This window comes from Marmota marmota, unplaced genomic scaffold, assembly GCF_001458135.2.
Source record: "Marmota marmota marmota unplaced genomic scaffold, marMar, whole genome shotgun sequence".
NCBI lineage: Eukaryota > Metazoa > Chordata > Mammalia > Rodentia > Sciuridae > Marmota > Marmota marmota.
The window spans coordinates 33,512,192-33,534,024 of NW_026000082.1; the positions used below are offsets into that span (position 1 = coordinate 33,512,192).

At 41.6% G+C, this 21,833-nt stretch overlaps 1 protein-coding gene across 2 annotated transcripts; it reads right to left on the reverse strand.

The window, feature by feature from the left end:
- Positions 1 to 517: 517 nt before the first annotated feature.
- LOC107142051 (tRNA selenocysteine 1 associated protein 1) lies at positions 518 to 21,287 on the reverse strand. Of its 2 annotated transcripts, XM_015485398.2 has the most exons (9): positions 21,132 to 21,286; positions 20,566 to 20,663; positions 15,063 to 15,162; positions 14,392 to 14,444; positions 11,599 to 11,730; positions 9,936 to 10,055; positions 3,927 to 4,089; positions 3,687 to 3,720; positions 518 to 769 (listed from the first exon to the last, which is right to left on the reverse strand). In XM_015485398.2, the coding sequence occupies exons 1-9, from the start codon at positions 21,156 to 21,158 to the stop codon at positions 633 to 635; spliced, it is 864 nt and encodes a 287-aa protein (XP_015340884.1). In that variant the 5' UTR covers positions 21,159 to 21,286; the 3' UTR covers positions 518 to 632. The 2 variants fall into 2 exon arrangements, with proteins under 2 accessions (XP_015340884.1, XP_015340885.1); XM_015485399.2 differs by lacking the exon at positions 9,936 to 10,055 and having other exon boundaries at positions 21,132 to 21,287.
- Between the last annotated feature and the right edge of the window lie 546 nt (positions 21,288 to 21,833).

Sequence of the window (21,833 nt, forward strand, 5' to 3'; positions counted from 1 at the left end):
CTACAACTAAAATATATTTTAAAAATTATTTGTTTATGTGGTGCTAAGAAATGAAACCAAACCCAGGGCCTCGCCAGTGCTAGGAGAGCGCTCTATCACCCCAGTGCCCCCACCCTCTTAATTTCTTTTTAATATAGCAATTTTGCTTAGACTGGTTTTGAATTTACAATCCTGCCTTGGCTCTAGAGAAGCTGGGATCACTTCTACCAATAAGTTCCTCTTCAGTGAGTCACCTTTCCTAGCTTACCTGGTAGCCTTGAATATTGCTGACACAGCAGAAACTCCACAAATTCTGACCCAAGGAATTTAGATGCCTGAGAATGGCTTATAAACCAGGGTTTAGTAAATGAATCTCATGATCCACTTGTTGACCCCAAACTGCCCTTTGTCCAGGAGTTTGAGTGTAAACATACTACTTGGGCAAATGACTAGTTCAACAAAATATTTGAGCCTTGTTGAACAGTTGGTCTCTTGGTTTTCACACTCATAGTTCACTACCAAGTAAGAGGCAGCAGAGTTGCAGAAGTAGTAATAATCTTAGTAATGTCATTAAAATCTTACAAATCATTTCCAAAAGCAAATGTTTTCACTTTTTTTAAGTCAAGTCCATCCTGACTTGTCCTTTGTCCTGGTTACATCATGGCAGGGATCTCTGAAGACACCGTGTCCAGGGGCTGCCAGTGGCAGTCCATCAGTGCATCGTACAGCTCCTCACTCTGTTCCATGAACTCCTTGTTGGCCTCAGTCACATCCAGCTGTGGCATGGGGTCTGGGGGGAAAAGCAAGGATGGGGTCAGGGCAGACTAAGGCACAACTACAAGGGATCTGGACCCAGTTTCCTACTCCTAGGCCTCTTGGAGGGGCAAGATCGCCAGGATGAAAATGATAATGTTCTTTGAGAATATAATACCTATAATGGGGTTTGTTTTTTCTTGCATATTCATTAAACGCTACAACTAGGGGCTGGGGTTGTGGCTCAGAGGTAGAGCGCTTACCTAGCATGCATGGGGCACGGGGTCCGAACCTCAGCACCAAATAAAGTAAAATAAAGACACTGTCCAACTAAAAAATAAACATTAAAAAAAAAAAATAAATGCAAATACTTAAAAAAAAAAAAAGATATACCTATATCTAGTAATCATGCCCTGGATTTTCTCGTCTGGTCCTCATTTCAAATTTGGGCTTGAAAAATCTGGTCAAAATCACTAATTTTGGGTTGGGGTTGTGCCTCAACCCAAAAATAAATATTAAAAATAAATAAATATTTTAAAAAATCACTGAGTTGGCCAGGCGCAGTGGTGCATGCCTGTAATCCCAGTGGCTAGGGAGGCTGAGAGGCAGGAGGATTGCGCGTTCAAAGCCAGCCTCAGCCAACAGTGAGGTATTAAGCAACTCAGTGAGACCCTGTTTCTAAAATAGGGTTGGGGAGGACTGGGATTGTGGCTCAGTGGTAGAGCACCTACCTAGCATGTATGAGGATCAGCAACACATAAAAAATAAATAAATGAAATAAAGGTATTGTGTCCAACTACAACTGAAAAAAAGGGGGGGGGCCTGGAGATGTGGCTCAGTGGTAGAATTCAATCCCCAGTACCCCCCTCAAAACAACAACAGCATTTAGTTGGGCCAAGGGTATAGCTCAGTAGTTAAGGGCTTGTCTCACAATGTGCAAAAGCCTGGGGTCTGATCCCCAGCACCACATACACAGTTGCTGTGTCCAAAGTGCCATCTCAAAGAACTGACAAATGTCTGATAAAAGAATTATGGTCTAAGGGCTGGGGCCGTAGCTTAGTGGCAGAGTGCTTGCCTTGTATATATGAGGCACTGGGTTTGATCCTCAGGACCACATAAAAATAAACAAAATAAAGATATGCTGTCCATCTACAACAACAACAAAAAAAAATTAAAAAAAAAAAAAAAGAATTATGGTCAAGATGCATGCTATAATCCCCATTACTTGGAAAGCTGAAGCAGCAGGATTGCAGGTTTGAGGCCAGCCAACCTCAGCAATTTAGGGAGTACCTGCACCCTGCCAAAAAAGGGCTGAGGATGTACCTTAAGTGGTAGAGTACCCTTGAGTTTGATTCCCAATACTGTGGGGGAAAAAAGACTGTCAATAAAGTGAAAAAATAACCTATGAAATGGGAGAAAATATTTGCAAGTCATACATGTGACAAGAGAATACTATCCAGAATAAGATATAAAGACTCTAACTCTAGTAACTCAACAATAAAGACAAACCAATTAAAAAATGGGCAAAGGCTAAGTAGACATTTTTCCAAAGATAAACAAATGACCAATAAAAGCATATGAAAAGATGATCAACACTATTAGTAATCAGCAAATCAAAACCACAATGATGAGCTGGGGTTGTGGTTCAGTGGTAGAGCACTCGCCTCGTAGGTGCGAGGCCCTGGGTTCAATCCTCAGCACCACATAAAAATAAATAAATAAAATCAATGTATTAAAAAAAAATCTTAAAAAAAAAAAAAAAAAAAAAAAAAAACCACAATGAGATACCCTGCAAACCCAGGCACTTAGAATGAAAAAGACCAAGTGCCAATGAGGATGTGGGGAAATTGGAATGTCAAACATGTTGGAAGGAATATAAAACGTGGCAGGTAATATGGAAGTTTGGCAAAATAACTGGTTAAACAGTTCACCAAATAATCTACTCCTAGATATGTACCTAAAAGAAATGAAAACTTGGCTGGAGTTGTAGCTCAGTGGTAGAGCACTTGCCTTGCAAGTGTGAGGCACTGGGTTCCATCCTAATACCACATAAAAACAAATACAGGCACTGAATCCATATACAACTAAAAATAAGTAAATAAATGAAAAGTTGTCTTTATTCACACCGAAGCTCATCCATGAATATTTATAATAGCACTACTCATAACAGCCCAAGGTGAAAACAACCCAAATGACTATCAATTGATGAATGGCTAAACAAAATGCATGGAGTATTGTTTGGTCCCTAAAGAAATGAAGTACTGAAAGATTACAATGCAAATGACCCTTGAAAACACTATGCTAAGTGAAAGATGCTATTCAAAAGGGATCATATATTACATATGATTCTATTTATTTAAAACTCCTAGAAGCTTGATGTGGTGGTGCATACCTCTAATCCCAGCTATTCTCAAGGTTGAGGCAGGAGGACTGTAAATCCAAGGCTAGCCTCAGCAATTTAGGCCCTAACAAATTTAGCAAAATCCTGTCTCAAAAAAAGATAAATAATAAAAAGGGTTGGGATGTGGCTCAGTGGTATAGCACTTCTAGGTTCAACCCCTAGTAACCCCGCCCCAAAGAAAGTCCAGACAAAAACTATATGAGTGGTTTTCAGGGGCTGGAAGAGGGGTATACAGAGTGACTGCTAATGGTTGCAGGGTTTCTTTTAGGGATGAGAAAATGTTCTGGAACCAGTAGTAGTGGATGCACAACTTTGTGACTATTTAAAAAACTACAAAATTGTGTGGACATTTTCCAAGGGATCTGCACTCACACCTCTGGCTTCACGCTTTGCCATTATCATGTATGTGTCTGGCTTTCTCAGAAGAATGTAAATTCCTCCAGAGCAGACTTTACCTTGCATTCCTCAGAATCTAGCTCAAGCACAATGCCAACCATAAAGCAATCACATGATAACCCTTGACAGAGGAATGAATGAATAAACTCTTTCTTACCTTCCAATGCATCATCTCCAACTTCTTCATATGTCTGTCAAGAGACCAGAAAGGGAAGAGATGAACATGATGAAATCCTAGCCTGTGGGCATAGTGGCTTGTTTTTAATAAAAATTGGGTCACTTTAGCTTTCCCACTTTTTGTGAAAGCTAAGCCCTGTTACTAATCCCATCCTGGAGATTGACCCATTTCTAGAGGAGAAAAGTAACCCAAGAGTGGCTGCTTTACCAAATCAGTTACCTGCATGGTGCTCTGGGTGTAGCCATATTGGGGGTAACTGTAGCTGTAGCTGCCTGTGTTCTGGTCATAGCCCCACTGGGCATAGTAGTTCTGGTACTGTTGGTAATACTGGTTATAGCTGTAACTATACATCTGGCTATATTCCACTGGCTTTACACGGCTCCTTAAATGAAGAAATAAAAACAAATATAAGCAGACATTTATGTAACATTTCCTATGTGACCCCAGGGACTGTTCTAAATGCTTTATGCAGATTAACTCATTTAATCCTCACAATAACCCTGTGCAATTAGTATAAGTTATTCCTACTTTCAGATTAGGAACTGAGTATAGAGATTAAATAATTGGTCCATAGTCACACAGCTAGTAAGAGACTCAAATTCAGGCAGTCTGTCTCCAGAACCCATGTATTTAAGATAGTTCCTAATGGTTAGGTTTGTCTCCCTTGTCAAAGTCAAGACCAATTTTTCTCTCCCTTCTCAAGATCTTGGGAGGTTATTATTATTATTATTAATTTTTTCTGCCAGCTACAAAAGTCAGGTAACATGGCTAGAGAATCTGGATTTAGGATGATCTAAGAAGTATTTCAAACTACAGAGTTTTTTTTGTTTTTTGTTTTTTTTTTTTTTTTTAATTTTAAGACAGGGTCTCATTAGTTGTTTAGGGCCTCATTAAGTTGTTGAGGTTGGCTCTGAGCTGGAGATCCTCTTGCCTCAATCTCCTGAGCCACTGGGATTATAGGTATGTGCCACCACATTTCACATGAAACACCAAAACAAAACAAACAGTATTCCAGTAGTCTTATCACTATGGTTCATTAGGGTGATCTTTTTTTTTTTTTTTTTTGGTGTGTGTATGCGTGTGTGTGCTGGGGATCAAATTCAAGGCTTTGCATATGCTAAGCATGAGCTCTACAGTGAGCTACATCCACAGATACTGTGCCATCTATTTAAGTAGTTACTCTGGTTTTGTAATAATCATTGTTCATCTATGGTCACCTAATTTAAGTCTTGCACGGCCCTAAAATAGAGCTGTTATTTATTATTCCCATTATATAGATGAGGATATCAAATCTCTAAAAAACTGAGTGATTTCTGAAGGCTATGCTTCGGTCTGGAGCCACATTTAACTCTTTAAGAGTTACACTTCTAAAGTTACACCATTACAAACAGCACCTGCTCTGACAAGCTCACAACAACTTGTCTTCTACATCTTGCATTTATCAATCAGGGCTGAAGCCCAGTGTTGGTGTAAAGCTTTTTCCTTCTCAGTACATAGTAGCCATAGTTGCTACTAACCAAAGTCAGAATGCCAAGACCACAAAGAATCTATTGCCTGCAGTGACATATAAACCATATGTGAACAGGCACATGAAAGAGGTCTGGGTTCTTACCAGTGATCCTAGGGTTCTTACCAGTGATCCTAGATGAGAAGAATCACAACATAACTCAAGCTCAGTATGTGGCAGTGTTTCCATTCATTGTTCTCTGAAGGGCTCCAGAGTGTCTTTTGCTTTTTTTTTTTTTTTTAATTTTAAATTGTATATGGACTCAATACCTTTGTTTTTATGTGGTGCTAGGATCGAGCCCAGTGCCTCACACTTGGGAGGCAAGTTCACTACCACTGAGCTACAACTCCAGCCCCAGAGTGTCTTATAAGTGCCAACAAACATGAAGGAGACAGAAGCTAACCACATCATGCCACTGGTTGGTTTGTAAGGAGATTCATAAGGGTTCCATATAATGGATGTCCTCATTTTCTCTCTATAGTCAAGCTAGATGGGTAACCAAGCCATAAGCAGAAACTGAATACTATACAAATAAATCCCTATTATAGGAACTACAAATGCTATTCCTTGCGAGTTCAATGTCTGCTTGGTCAGCAGGACTTAGCCAGAGGTGTCAGGTGGACTCCACGTCTGACTGCTTGAGACCTAGCCTGAAGCAATTCCCCTCTAGAGACATGGTTCAATGAAGTATACTGGCAGACTTCTGTTCCCTGCCCAGCATTAGGTTGGACACTCCTGCTATTCATCTCTGATTCACCTTTCATGATTTCAAGGATATCTGCCACTCTTCTGACTTGTTAAGGAAATTGAAGGTACAGTCTCCCTAGCTTGGATCTGATTTTGTCTTCATCAGACAATTAAGACATTTCTGTTCTGTTTCTTTACATATAGCTGTTATAGTCAAATTCTCAAAAAGAACTCTGGTCACCCTCATTCCCAGGGTTTTAGGGCACCTCCCCTTAGGCAGGTACCAATCACTGACAACAATATCAAACAAGTAATAGATAGAACAGATTAAAACCTCTATGTTTCCCCTGTTTATAGCTGTATCTCCAAAGTCTAGGACTGGACCTATGTAGTTGCAGGGACTCGGTAAATACTGACTGAACAAATGATAAGATATCAAACTGGTATACATCAGAAGAATTCCTGGACAGAATGTACCATGAAAGAATATTCAAAATCTGGTGTAGAGGTGTATGCCTGTAATCCCAGCTACTTGGGAGGCTGGGCAACTTAGTGAGACCCTGTTGAAGAAAACAAACAAAAAAAGGGGATGTAACTCAGTGGTAAAGCGCTTATCTACCATGTCCAAGACCCTGGGTTCAATTACCAGTCCTGGGAGGTGAGGGGAAACATATCCTGAAGTTTAATTATTTATCTATATTTGTAGTGATAGGGATGGAACTCAGGGTCTCCTACATGCAGGACAAGCACTCTACCACTGAGCTATATCCCCAACTCTATCCTGCATTTTATTTTAAAACATTATTGTTGGGGCTGGGGATGTGGCTCAAGCGGTAGCGCGCTCGCCCGGCATGCGTGCGGCCCGGGTTCAATCCTCAGCACCACATACAAACAGGGATGTTGTGTCCGTCAAAAATAAATATTAAAAATTCTCTCTCTCTTAAAAAAAAAAAACAAAAAACTGCTTTATAGGACCATTATAAAGATCAAGCCATTTCCTTCTTAAAAAAAAAAAAAAATTATTGTTGGGGCTGGGATTGTGGCTCAGCGGTAGAACGCTCACCTAGCACAGGCGGGACCCAGGTTCAATTCTCAGCACCACATAAAAAAAATAATAAAGGCATTGTGTTGTGTCCATCTACAAAAAAAGATATTCTCTCTCTCTCTTTCTTAAACAAAACAAAACAAACAAACAAACAAAAAAACATTATTGTCTGGGGTTATTCAATATAGAGTGTGCTTAGCAATATGGGGTTCTAGGTTCAATACCCAGCACAGCTCACCACATAAATATATAATGATGATTTTACAACCATATGAAAAAGTGTATGTACTAAGTAAACTGGAAAACAAACCCAATGAACACTTTTTTTTTTCACCATTATACCTGCATCGATCTTATAATTTAAAAAATGAAGGGTTGAGCTAGATGTAGTAGCACATACCTGTAATCCCAGCTACTCAGGAGAATAACAAGTTTAAGGTTAGTCTGTGTAATTTAGTGATATCCTTTCTCAAGATAAAAAAATAAAGGGGCTGGGTATGTGGCTCAGTAGTGGGATGCTTACCTAGCATGTGTGAGGCTCTGGGTCACAGCACCGCCAGAAAAGGAAAAAAAAGAAAATCTATGCTATGTAAACTGAGTCTTGTAAAAATCATATAAAGAAGTTTTATAGTTATTTAAAAATTTTTTTTTGTGGTACAATATCTTTATTTCGTTTATTTATTTATTTTTATGTGGTGTTGAGCTCAGCCACAACTCTATCCCGTAGCCCTCTTTTTTTGGTACTGGGGATTAAATCTGGGGTGCTTAGCGACTAGGCCACATTCCCAGCTCTTTTTATTTTGAGGGAGGGTCTTGCTAAGTTTTTCAGGACCTCACTAAGCTGCTGAGGCTGGCTTTGAACTTGTGATCCTTCTGCCTCAGCCTCCTGAATTGCTGGGATTACAGGTGTGCACCACTGCCTTTATTTTTCATTTTGAGACAGGGTTTCATTAAGTAGCCCAGACTGATCCTGACAGACTTCTGATCTTCCTGTCTGAGGTTCCCAGGTCACTGGTATTACAGGAATGCACTACCACACCTGGCTGAAATTATAATAATTTTGGAGTAATGTAATTACGAGGAAATTTTTCTCTTTAAAAAATTTTGCTAGCTGGTGTGGTGGCACATGCCTTTAATTCCAGCTATTTGGGAGGCCAAGATAGGAAGACCATAAGAAACTTAGTAAGACCCTGACTCAAAAAAAAAAAAAAAAAAAGGGGGGGGGCTTAGGGATATAACTACATAGAGTACCCTGGGGAAATCACTCAGGTTGGGGCTGGGGCTGTAGCTCAGTGGTAGAACGCCTGCCTTGCACATGTGAGGCCCTGGGTTTGATCCTCAGCACCACATAAAAATAAATAAAGATATTGTGTCCATCTACAACTAAAAAAAAAAAAATCACTCAGGTTGATCTTCATTTAATGTATTATTTTTTGGGGGGGTCGAGGTACCAGGGATTGAATCCAGAGGTGCTTTACTACTGAGCCATATTCCCCAGCCCCTTTTAAAAAATATTTTACTTAGAGACAGGGTCTCATTGAGTAGCTTAAGGCCTCGCTGAGTTGCTGAGGCTGCCTTTGAACTTGCGATCCTCCTGTGTCAGCCTTCCAAACAAATGGGATTACAGGCATGTGCCACCATACCTGGTATCATTCAATGTATTAAACATAGTTAAAACACAAAGAATTCCCAAATCACTTTAAAAAAACAGTTATTCCCAGCAGTTTTGGAGACTGAGGCAAAAAAAATCTCAAGTTAGTTAAAGCCAGCCTCAGGGGCTGGGGTTGTGGCTCAGAGGTAGAGTGCTCACCTAGCATGTGTGGGGCCCTGGGTTGGATCCTCAGCACAACATAAAAATAAATAAATAAAATAAAGGTATTGTGTCCAACTACAATTGAAAAATAAATATTTTAAAAAATAAATAAATAAAGCCAGCCTCAGCAACTTAGCAAGGCCTTAGGCAACTCAGTTCAATCCCTACCAAAAAAATAAAAAATAAAATAATAATAACACACAGTTATTGTAGGATGTTTAGCAGCAATCCTAGCTGCTACACACTAGATGCCATTCTAATTGAGGTAACCAAAGTATCTGTATATGTTGCCAATATCCCTTTAGGGGTAAAACTGCCCCCAGTTGAGAATCGTTACCTTGGTTAAATAGTGAAAGATGCTAATCAGAGAAAGGCTGTCTTACATCTGCTCAAGAAATCTCCTTGAGCTGGGCAGTGGTGCAAACCTGTAATCCCAATCTCTCGGGAGGCTGATGCAGGAGGATTACGAGTTCCAAGCAAACCTCAGCAAAAAGCAAGGCACTAAACAACTCAGTGAGAGACCCTGTCTCTAAATAAAATACACAATAGGGCTGGGGATGTGGCTCAGTGACTGAGTGTCCCTGAGTTCAATCCCTAGTACCAACAAACAAATAAAAAAACTTCTGGGACTTGTTAGGAAAGGATTTTCTACCTAGAAAAGGCAGAAAAGGTTTTCTACCTACCATGACAAATCTAATAGTGACATATATAATATTCTATAAGGGGTTTAGAATTCATTCTTAGCCATATCCACAGCAAGGGACATTCATAGGAGGTTTGCAGGTTTCATTAACATAAATATAGCTCACACTGGAAGCAACTTTTTTCCTTCTGCTCAATTCTTATAAATTCTCAATAGCAGCACCACTGAGCGAAGAAAAGGAACATTGGACAAGTATAGCCAGCTTTTACAGTATTGCTACCAGAAACATCTGAATATATCTGCCTCCCCCAGTTATACCTGTCTTCAACCTCTGAAGGGTTGAGGTTATAGTAGTTCATCTCTAATACCCAGCACCCACCTGCCCAAAGGCAGATGTTTGGTAATCATGACTTAAAGTCAGCCTTCTTGCATCCTCCCGTCCAAGTGGGAGTCCCATACCTGACTGTCGGCAAACAGATAAGGAATGTGGGTGGGATGGGTCTAGGGCCCTCAGCCCTCCCTACCGGACTCACGCTTTAGGAATTGCCACACTCAGCCGCACAGGTTTTGACCCCAGTCCTACTGCTCCCTGGCACTCCGTCAGGGCTCGTTTCTGTTCCAATTCATCTGTGAATTTCACAAAACCATAACCCCTGCAGGGGGAAAAAAAACCCAATACACTCTTTAGGTCACAAATGTGATGAAGTTTTAAGAACGGAGGCATAGAAAAGAGGGAAGAGTTAGAGGTAGGCAGGATTGAGGAAAAGAATTCATCAATCTGGGAAAGGACAAGTCCCAGTAGTGGAGGTATCCACAGAATAGTGCCAGATTCAAGCACTGGACAACCTTGAAATCTGCAGGAATTCCTACTTTCAGTTGACCATTGTTTTTTGTTTTTTTTTTAATATTTATTTTTTTAGTTTTTGGCGGACACAACATCTTTGTTTGTATGTGTTGCTGAGGATCGAACCTGGGCCGCACGCATGCCAGGCAAGCGCACTACCGATTGAACCACATCCCCAGCCCATCAGTTGACCATTCTTAATACCTTCACCTGTGGGACTCCTTCTCAGATAAGAGCATCCTTCCTAATCTACTGGAAAATAATAAATTATTATCACTATAATTATAGTAGTAGCAGTAATAATAACAGTTGAAGAAGTCCACTCCACAAATATTTCCAGAGTCTTTGTATGTTTGGTATTGTGTGGATGCAGCAGTCACAGAGACTTGGTTTCTGCTCTCCTGAGCTCATGTTCTTGTTGGGGAATGAACTAGAGATAGGTAACATTTATTGATCACTAATTATTTCCCAGGCACTGTATTGAGTATTTTTCCTAAGTAATCTCATCAATCTGTCCAACAATCACATAAGATAGTATCCACCATTTTACTGAAGAGGTAGCCAAAGTTATACATAGTAGAAGCATAATTCAAATCCACATGTGTCAGACTTCCAAAGCTTGTGCTTGTAAGTACTATGCTAATCAACAATAAGCCTGTTTGGGCTGGGGTGTGGCTCAGTGGTAGAGTGCTTGCCTCATATATGCAGCACTGCCATTAAAAAAAACAAAACAAAACAAAAAAAGCCTTTCTTGAAGTTTTCCCCTTTCTATTCATTTTTTACATTTTAAAATTAATTAATTATTTTTTTTGGGGGGTGGTTTCTAGAGATTTAACCCAGGGGTGCTTTACCACTGAATCACACCCCCAGCCCTTTTTATTTTTTATTTAGAACCAGATTTGCTGAGTTGCTTAGAGCCTCTCGCAGTTGCTAAGGCTGGCTTTTAACTTGTGATCCTCCTGCCTCAGTCTCCTTCATTGCCAGGATTATAGGCATGTAACACTGCACCTGGCTGTTTTTCACTTTCTGAAGTGAAAACTTCTAACTACACTGAAAGGCTCAGTAAAAATAATAAATACAACAGCAAACATCCACAGAGCATTTCTTATATGACTTACTTATATCCTTTATTAGTTATCCTTATAACAATTCTATAAGAGATACTATTAGCTCCACTTTACAGACAAGAAAATAGGGGCAGAGAGGCTTGCTTTTTACTTCATAGTCCCTTGCCAGTATTGGAGCTAGGATTCAAACCAATTTGGCTCCAGAGCCTCTGCTCTGAAGCAACATGCTAACACTTGCCCCAGAGGAGAATTTCAAAACAGAATCAGTTACAGATAAAGCCTTACTTAGACACGCCTGTCTGGTCCAAAACCACCTTGCCTCCCCGACAGGAGGGGTATACTTTGACGAAGAATTCATACAGCATGCCATCATCCACATCTGGGGTTAGGTCCCCCACAAAGAGGGAGTACTCAGGGCTAAGGAGAGAACAAGAATCAGTGATAAAGAGTAAAAGCCCTGCTTTGCAGAGCTCTTTTGGCACATTCCTGATAAACTTCTTCAGGGCCTCTTAGGAAACACATCTGATGGGTGGACTTAACAATGTCCCCACCCACCTTCCCCAGGACTGGGGAACAAACCCAGGGTCTCATGCATTCTAGGCTTACCCAGGTTCTAATCTTTTTCATTACAGTTCTGGCAGAAGAATTAGGGAAACAGCCCCCTGCCTTGAATTTCTTGATTACTACACAGGCCTGTCTAGTTTCAAGTTTTCAAGTATTATATACATATAGATGGAGGAATAGGTCAGAGGTACATCTCTGAAAAACTCAAAAGAGAAACTTTTTTGAAAGAAACTGGACATTCTGTGTGCATTCCACATTTTAAAATCAAATGTTAAGGAATAGAAGCCAGGGGGTAATGGTACATACTTGTAATCCAAGCTACTGTGGGGGTGGGGATTGAGGGTCACTCTATGGTGCACACCTGTAATCTCTATGGCTTGGGAGGCTGAGGCAGGAGGATCACAAGTTCAAAGACAGCCTCAGCAAAAGCGAGGTGTTAAACAACTTGGTGAGACCCTATCTCTAAATAAAATACAAAAATAGGGCTGGGGATGTGGCTCAGTGGTTGAGTGCCCCTGAGTTCAATCCCCGTACCCACACCCCCATAAAAAAAGTACAAAGAAAATAAAATCACCAATAACCCAGCCATTCAAAAGCAATCACTGAGTGCTCTGATAAATACTTTTCTTTTTTCTATGGCTTCTTTTCTTTTTTTTTTTTTTTGTACTGGGGATTAAAACCAAGGGTGCTTTACTACTGAGCTATATCCCCAGTACTCTTTTTTTTTTCCCCCTGCGTATTGGTGATTGAACCCAAGGGTGCTTAACCACTGAGCCACATCCCCATTCTTTTTATTTTGACACAGGGTATATAGGCTAAGTTGCTGGGACTGCCTTTGAACTTGTGATCCTCCTTTGTGAGATTACAGGAATTTGCAACTGTGACTGTCTCCAGCCCATTTTATTTTGAGATAGGGCCTTGATAAATTGCTTCGGGATCATAAATTGCTGAGGCTGGCCTCAAACTTGCAATCTTCCTGCTTCAGCCTCCTGAGTTGCTGGGTTTATAGGCACGTACCACCACACCGAGCCTATCCTGTTTTGTTTCTACCCCATTTAGTTTTGACATATCACCAACAACTAAGTGCAATGATATGCACTTACATCCCAAGGAACTCAGAAAGCTGAGACAGGAGATTACATGAGCCCAGAAGTTTGAGGCCAGCCTGGAAAACATGGTGAGACTCTATCTCTAAAAACAAAACAAAAATTACCAAAAACTGTGCTGGTCACGGTGGTGCACACCTGTAATCCCAGTGGCTCGGGAGGCTAAGGAAGGAGGATTGTGAATTCAAAGCCAGCCTCAGCAATGGCAAGGTGCTTAGCAACTCAGTAGACCCTGTCTCTAAATAAAATACAAAACAGGGCTGGGATATGACTCCGTGGTCAAGTGCCCCTGGTTCAATCCCCAGTACCAAGAAAACAACAACAATAGCAACAACAACAACAAAACTGCATGTATTGACAACCTCTTGATAAATCAATATTCCGCAACATGACTTTGTTTGTTTTGGTAATGGAGATTGAACCCAGGGGCACTTAATCACTTAGCCCCATCCTCAGCCCCTTTTAATATACATACATATATATATATATACATATATGTATGTATATATAAATACCTTATTTATTTTTATGTGGTGCTGAGGGTTGAACCCAGTGCCTCACATGTGCTAGGCAAGTGCCCTACCACTGAGCTACAACCCCAGCCCCTCTTTTTAATTTTTTTGAGAATTTTAATATTTATTTTTTAGTTTTTGGCAGACACAACACAACATCTTTGTTTGTATGTGGTGCTGAGGATCGAACCCAGGCTGCACGCATACCAGGCAAGTGCGCTACCGCTTGAGCCACATCCCCAGCCCAGCCACATCCCCAGCCCCTCTTTTAATATTTTATTTAGGGACAAGGCCTTTCTAAGTTGCTGAGGCTGGCTTTGAACCTGTGATCCTCCTGCCTCAGCCGCCCAAACTGCTGGGATTATAGGCACGCACCATTGTACCCAGCTCAATGAACACTTTCAAGGCTACTCTTTGCACACACTCTTGGATAAACTGTGAAAAGCAGGAATACAGGATCAATGGGTACAAAGCTTTTTAAAGCTTTTAATACATTGTTTTAAAACTTTCAAATAGCAACCTGAAATGCCAATCAATTTATGTTGCTATCACAGGTGTATTCTTACTGAATAAACCTCAATAATGTGGACAGTAACAAAGTAGAAGACTGGGGAGGGACCAGATACAGAAAAACCCCCTGCCTCCTGGATCAAACCCAGGGCCTTCAGCATGTTAGGCAAGTGTTCTACCACTGCAGGGAAAAGACATGGCTGTGACAAGATGCACCCTAGGAAGGTCCACCAATGGGAAGTGGAAGTGTGTCTTCCCTCAGGAGCGGGCAAAGTGCAGGCAGCCAAATTTGGTTCCCCATCCTCCTTCTGGCAATCACTGGCACATTGCCACATCTCACCCCTGTGGTAGGCCTTGAAGCTACATTGGGATTGCTCTGTACTTACCTATTATCTGGTTGTTTCCCGTAAGTGGCATAGTTCAGTTTAAAACGTTTTGCCTAGAAATTTAAAAACAAGCAAACTAAAACAAAAGAAAGGTGTTTCAACAGTCAAACAATATTTGAAAAAAACTTAAATAAGTTACCTTGGCCAAAACATCTCCCCCTCTCTAAGCCTCAGCCTTTTCTCCTGTATAAAATGAGGGGGGTTGCACGGATGACCGTTAAGGGCACTGCCAGCTCCATGGTTCTATGAGCCCAGGTGTGGCAGCTGGTGCAGCAGCTGTAAGCTAAGTAACTGTGGGAAGAGCAGAATGCAACTCTCTTGAAATGGGTTCCTGCTGCTGCCAGCCTATTCTAGTTTCTCAGGCAAAAGACCTACAGTTTCAAGTCTTCTGTCATAGGAGGCAGTGATGCAGAGTGGAAAGGGCAAAGGTTTTGGAAGCAACCAATCTTCAGTCTGAATCCTGGCTCTGCACTCACTACCTGTGTTCCCCTGGGTATGTTATTTACTTCCCTGAGCTTCAGTTTCCTCTTATGTCAAAGATAACAATGCCTGCTACACAGGGTTGTTGTGGGATTAAATAAAACGAGGTAAGTATACAGTAGGGCTTCAATAGATGGTGGTAATCAATGACAATGAAAATGGCAATATTATCATTATCTAAATGTCCTTACAGGTGTCGCTCCTGGAAGGGGTTTCCCATTAATTTTATGCAAACACTTCTCAGCTGTGGCCAAATCTGCAAATTCTACAAAGCAGTAGCCAGCTGGGATCCTGGAAAGAAAGCAGAGAGAGAGAATGGTTAACTCATTTTATTACACTGTCCAGAAGTGGAACACCTATAAAAACTTAAATATTAGGGGCTGGAATATAGCTCAGTTGGTAGAGTGCTTGCCTTGCATGCATAAGGCCCTGAGTTCAATCCCCAGCACCACCAAAAAACAAAACAAAACAAAAACACCTTATTTTTTATATATATTACATAAATAGTTGTTTAATAATCAGAATACAATGATTAACAATATAATAACACATAATAATCTCTATATTATGAATTCTGACGTATTTTAATGCACGTAGGTCAATTTCATTGAAATAGTCACAGAATTGAAAACTTCGGACTTAATGGGTTCAAAATATCCATGAGTCTTAGCCTGAAGGAAAAGAGAAATGATTTTCTAATCAGAACTCAAGTTTTTTGTTTTTTTTTAGAGAGAGAGAGAGAGAGAATTATTTATTTTTTAGTTTTCGGCAGACCCAACATCTTTATTTATTTATTTATTTTTTGTATGTGGTGCTGAGGATCGAACCCAGGCTGCACGCATGCCAGGCGAGCACGCTAGCGCTTAAGCCACATCTCCAGTCCTCAAGTTTTTTGTTTTGTTTTTTTTCTGGGTATCGGGGATTAAACTCAGGGGCACTCAACCACTGAGCCACATCTCCAGCCCTATTTTGTATTTAATTTAGAGATAGGGTCTCACTGAGTTGCTTACAGCCTCACTTTTTACTGAAGCTGGTTTTGAAATCGAGATCCTCCTGCTTCAGCCTCCCCAGCTGCTAGGATTATAGACATGCGCCACTGTGCCTGGCAGAACCCAGTTTCTGTTGTTCGCAATATTCCAGTTAGGAAATAACTTACAAACCTAAATATAAGGACTGCTAATCTGGAGAGTCCCAGACTCACTGGGTAAAGATTTATTTATATACTATATCATTGGTAAAGTACTCTTGCCAAAAATATTTAATGTAATTCAATCAAGCTTTAGATTTAACATCTAGTTTGCAAAAAATATTAGAGATAGAACTGGTAAATTACTACATAAGTAAATGAATCCAAAATGTAGAACATGATATGAGAAAACTACCCTTACTTCCTTAAAAAGTTAATGTTAACCCGGCGGCCTGGGAAGCTGAGTCAGGAGGAGCATGAGTTCATAGCCAGCTTTAGCAACTGTGAGGTGCTTAGCAACTTAGTGAGACCCTGACTTTAAATAAAAAATAGGGCTGGGGATGTAGGTTGAGTGTCTCTGAATTCAATTCCCAGTACTTAAACAAACAACAAAAAAAGTAATGTTAAAGGGCCAGATGCAGTGGTACATGCCTGCAATCCCAGTGACTAGTAATTCTCAGGAAGGAGAATCAGAAGTTCAAGGCCAGCCTCAGCAATTTAGCTAGATCCTGTCTTGGAATATAGAATAAAAAGTGCTGGGGATGTGGCTCAATGGTAAAGTGTCACAAAACAAAACAAAAACACGAAAAAAACAGTAAAATTAAAGAGTGTTTGGCCAGGCACAGTGGCGTATACCTGTAATCCCACTGGCTCAGTTGCCTGAAGCAGGAGGATGGAGAGTTCATAGCCAGTCTCAGCAATTTTGTGAGGCTCTAAGCAACTCAGGGAGACCCTGTCTCTAAATAAAAAATTAAAAAGGAGTTGGGGCTAGGGCTCAGTGGAAGAGTGCTTGTCTCACATGTTTGAGTCACTGGGTTCGATTCTCAGCACAGCATATAAATAAATGAATAAAAGGTCCAGGGCTGGGGTTGTGGCTCAGTAGAGTGCTTGCCTAGCATGTGCAAGGCTCTGGGTTGGATTCTCAGCACCACATAAAAGTAAATAAATTAAATAAAGGTATTGTGTCCAACTACAACTAAAAAAATATTTAAAAAAGAATAATTAAAAATAAATAAATAAAAAGGTCCATCATGGAGCAGGGTGCAGAGGCGCATGCCTGTAATCCCAGCGGCTCAGAAGCTGAGGGAGGAGGATGGGAAGTTCAAAGTCAGCCTCAGCAACTGTGAGGCCCTAAGCAACTCAGTAAGACCCTGTTTCTAAATAAAATACAAACTAGGGCTGGGGATGTGGCTTAGTGGTCAAGTGCCCCTAAATTCAATCCTGGTATCCCTAAAAAAGGTCGATCACCAACTGAAAAAAAAAATAGTAAAAACATTAAACAAAATTTAAAAATGAGTCATGTATAACTAACTAGAACAAATTTAAAAAATTAGGAAAAAAAAAGAAAAACAGCTGGGGATGTGGCTCAGGAATGGTTAAGTGCCCATGGGTTTAATCCCTGGCACAAAAAAGAAAGAGTGCTTGCCTGGCTGGCACTGTGGTGTATCCTGTAATTTCAGCAGCTCGGGGAGACTGAGATAGGAGTTGAGAGTTCAAAGCCAGCCTCAGCAACAACAAAACGCTAAGCAATTCAGTGAGACCCTATCTCTAAGAAAATACAAAAATTGGGCTGGGGATGTGGTTCAGTGGTTGAGTGCCCCTGAGTTCAATTCCTGGTACCCACCCACCCCCCCAAAAAAAAGTAAAAAGATGGGCTGGGGATGTGGCTCAAGCGGTAGCGTGCTCGCCTGGCATGCGTGCGGCCCAGGTTCGATCCTCAACACCACATACAAACAAAGATGTTGTGTCCGCCGATAACTAAAAAATAAATATTAAACTTCTCTCTCTCTCTCTCCCCCGACTCTCTCGCTCTCTCTTTAAAAAAAAAGAAAAAAAGTAAAAAGAAAATAAAATCACCAATAACCCAGCCATTCAAAGGCAATCACTGAGTGCTCTGATACATACTTTTCTTTTTTCATGGATACCTGGGCTATTTTCAGTTTTTGGCTGTTGTCACATAGCTCCTCTGAACATTCTTTTTCAAGGTCTTTTTTTGGGGGGTGGGTTGAACTCAGGGGCACTCCACCACTGAGCCATATCCCTAGCTCTATTTTGTATTTTATTTAGAGACAGGGTCTCAATGAGTTGTTTAGCACATTGCTGAGGCTGGCTTTGAACTCTTGATCCTCCTGCCTCAGACTCCCAAGCTGCTGGGATTACAGGTGTGCACCACTGCACCCAGCTCAAGGTCTTTTTTTTTTTTTTTTTTTTAATTGTTGGTAGACTTTTATTTTATTTATTTATATGTGGTGCTGAGAAACAAACCCAGTGCCTCACATATTCCAGGCAAGTGAACTACTGCTGAGTCCCAGCCTAGCCCCAAGGTCTATTTTTTTTGTAATAAAAATATACATGTCATCCTTTCTCTTGGGGAAATAAGTAGGCCAGGACTTGCCAGGTCTTAGGGGAAGATCTCTCTCTCTCTCTCTCTCTTTTTTTTTTTTTTTTTGCACTAAGGATTTAACAATTTAACCCAGGGGCACTTAACCACTGAGCCACATCCCCAGCCCTTTAAATTTTCATCTTAGAGCCTCACTATGTTGCTGAGGGCCTTGTTAAATTGCTATGGCTGGCCTTGAACTTCCCCTCTGCCTTTGAATTCTTGGATTTAAGGCCTGTGCTACTGCAGCAGCACTATGCTTTATTGCATATTGTTTTTACTTGGGTGTTACATTTTTACCTTATTTTTTCTGGTCTTCATTTTTAAAATTTACATTTATTTATTATACAGTATTTTTCTAAGCCATTTCAAAGCCTTTGTCAAGTGAGGCAGGATATAAATAAAATGTGTCCACAGGTACCACCATAAGTAACAGTTTAGCAATTACTGGTAAGAAAAGATAGTTTCAAATCTTGTGGCAAACAAAAGCTAAAATGTGAGGATCTATGAAAATTTTTTAAAAAGCAGAAAGTGTTACAGAATGAACTTTCATACCAGTAGCTGATTATCTGGGGTTTTCTGTTTATAAAATCAGGAACAGAAATGTTCAGGCCAGCATGATCTCCCAGTCAGAAAATGTGTCCTTGGGTAATGTTTTTGTTTTGTAGTACTGGGGATCGAACCCAGGAACTTTCTACCTCTGAGGTATATCCCCAATCCTTTTATTTTGAGACAGGGTCTTGCTGAATTGCAGAGGCCCCTGAATTTCTGATCCTCCTGCCTCAGCCTCCCCAGTTACTGGGATCATAGGCATGTGCCACTGTAGCTTGTGGTAACAAATTTTTTTTGTTTCCTTTTTGGCCGTGCCGGAGAATGAACTAAGGGCCTTGTGCATAGGAGGCAGGCACTCTATCAACTGAGCTATAGCCCCAGCCCTATAGTAGTATCTTTATAAATTATATATGTGTGTGTGTGTGTGTGTGTGTGTGTGTACATGGGTGGGTTTTTTTTTTCTGGGGGGGGGGACGGGGTTTGAACCCAGAAATGCTTTACCACTAAGCCACATCCCCAGCCCTTTTTATTTTTGAGACAGGGCCTTGCTAAGTTGCTGAAGCTGGGTTTGAACTTGTGAACCTCTTGCTTTAGCCTCTAAAGTCACTGGGATTACTGTGCTTGGCTAAATGTATATTTTTAATGACTAGCATAAGAATTAAGAGACAACTGGTAAGGTGGCACATGCTTGTGATCCCAGGTATTCAGGAGGCTGTAGCAGGAAGATTGCAAGTTCAAAGCCAATCTCATCAATTTAGCAAGATCCTGTATCAAAATATAAGAAAAAAGAGCTGGGGATGTATCTCAGTGCTTGTCTAGCATGTATGAGACCCTGAGTTCAATTCTCAGTATAATAAAAACAACAAAAAGAGAGAGAGAGAGAGAGTAAAAGAAAAAAGGGGAAAAAAAAAAAAGAGTTAAGGGACACTCAAGAGTTTTGAGGACAGACTTGTATTTGAGCCCTACTTTGTCATTTAATAGCTACATTAGGGGCTGGGAGTGTAGCTCAGTGGTAGAGAGCTTGCCTAACATACCAGAGGCCCTGGGTTCCACCCCCAGTACTACATGCACAAATAAAAAAAGCTATGTCACTTTAACACAATTAATGATCTTCTTTTATAAAAGTACTCAGCTCAGAGGTATCTGTGATTTTAAACAGATAATGAATGAAAGTCTTTATTATGTAGCAAGTCATAATCCATCCATACTTACTGAGCTTATACCATAAGCCAGACATTGTTCTAAATGCGAAATATCAATTAACTAATTTAGTCCTCACCTATGAGGTAAATTCTAATATTACTCTCATATTTCACACTCAATTTCATTACCTTGTGAATGAGACATGGGAAACAAATACTTATTCAAGGTCACATGGCAGAAATAGTTTTCAAACCCAGTCTGGCTTCAGCATCCTGTTCTTAAACAATATGTTATACTTCCACTCAATATGCCCCCAAATGTTAGTTTTTATAACATTGTAAACTACTATCAGAGGTGGTGACGAGCCCTTTCTGTGATGTCTACATTCCCCTGAATGACAGTTGCAAAACTAGGAAGATGAAGAGAGAAGTACCCAGTAAGGCGGTTTCGGATAATTTTGACGCTCATCACGGTCTCCCCCATGGTGGCAAAGGCTCTAGAAATGAAGTTCTCATCCATGTAGGGTTCCAGCTACATAAAAACAAGAGCGACGCTGCTCAGGCCCGCGTCCAGCTGCCCATCCCGGGGCACAGGGCCCCTACCTGCAAGCCGCAGGCTGATGCAGGGCACGGGGCCCTCCTCTGCAGACGTAGGTCTCAACTCTTGACTCCTTCACTTCAAACTGCCCGAGGAGTCAGGAGCCCCATCACTGCATGCCTAGAACCAAGCTTCAACCCTTGGGTCCCGCTCCTTCTGTTCCCCCAAAGAACCTCCCTTTCCCTCCCAGGTACCCAGGAGGGGCCCCACGACGGCTTCCCCCCTCCCCCAGGACTTAGCCCCTTCACTCTGACGCTGGAACCGGTTCGGTGTCATCAAAGAGAACCCTCCTCCCGTTCACTTCCACCATGTCAGGAACCGAGGTCCCCTCCCCCTATATCCTCCTCCCTCGGGACACCGAGATTCCTCCTTCTCGGAGCCGGGGCGGCCGTCCTCACTCACGTCTCCCATCCACAGGCTGGCCGCCATCCCGCACCCGGGCGGGCACCTCGCGGGCCTCCGGGGCGCGCGCGGGCGCCAATCCGCGCCTCGGGGACCGCCCGGGAGCTCGCGCCTGCTGCGCCTTTCGCGCACGCGCCGCAGCTCCGGCTCGACTCGATGTTCCGTTCCGGGTTTTCCCCGCGACCCCGGCGGAGGCCGAGCTTCCGGACCGCAGCGGGCGGAGCTCTGGACAGAGACTGCTGAGGAGGCGGGTGGCCAACTGGCGGCGCCGCCCGCGAGCGATGCGAGTTTGTTTTCGGTTTTGTGTAGTTAAAAAAACAAAAACAAACAAGACCACACACCTGTATAAGTGCATATATAATTTAAAAACTGGGGCTGGGGATGTGGCTCAAGCGGTAGTGTGCTCGCCTGGCATGCGTGCGGCCTGGGTTCGATCCTCAGCACCACATACAAACAAAAGATGTGTCCGCCGGTAACTAAAAAATAAATATTAAAAAAAAAAGTAAAATTTAGGGGAAAAAAAAAAGAAAGCAGAGGGACAAGACTTAGAGACTGATTGAATTGTTGAAAGGACAATTCAATCAGTCTCTAATTCGGGTGTGACTGAAGAATCCTAGTCGAGCTTCAACCAGAAACTCACGTTTCAAGGACTAGGAACCCTGGAGGGAGGATATGGCTGGAGCCAAGCAGCGGCTTGGGTAG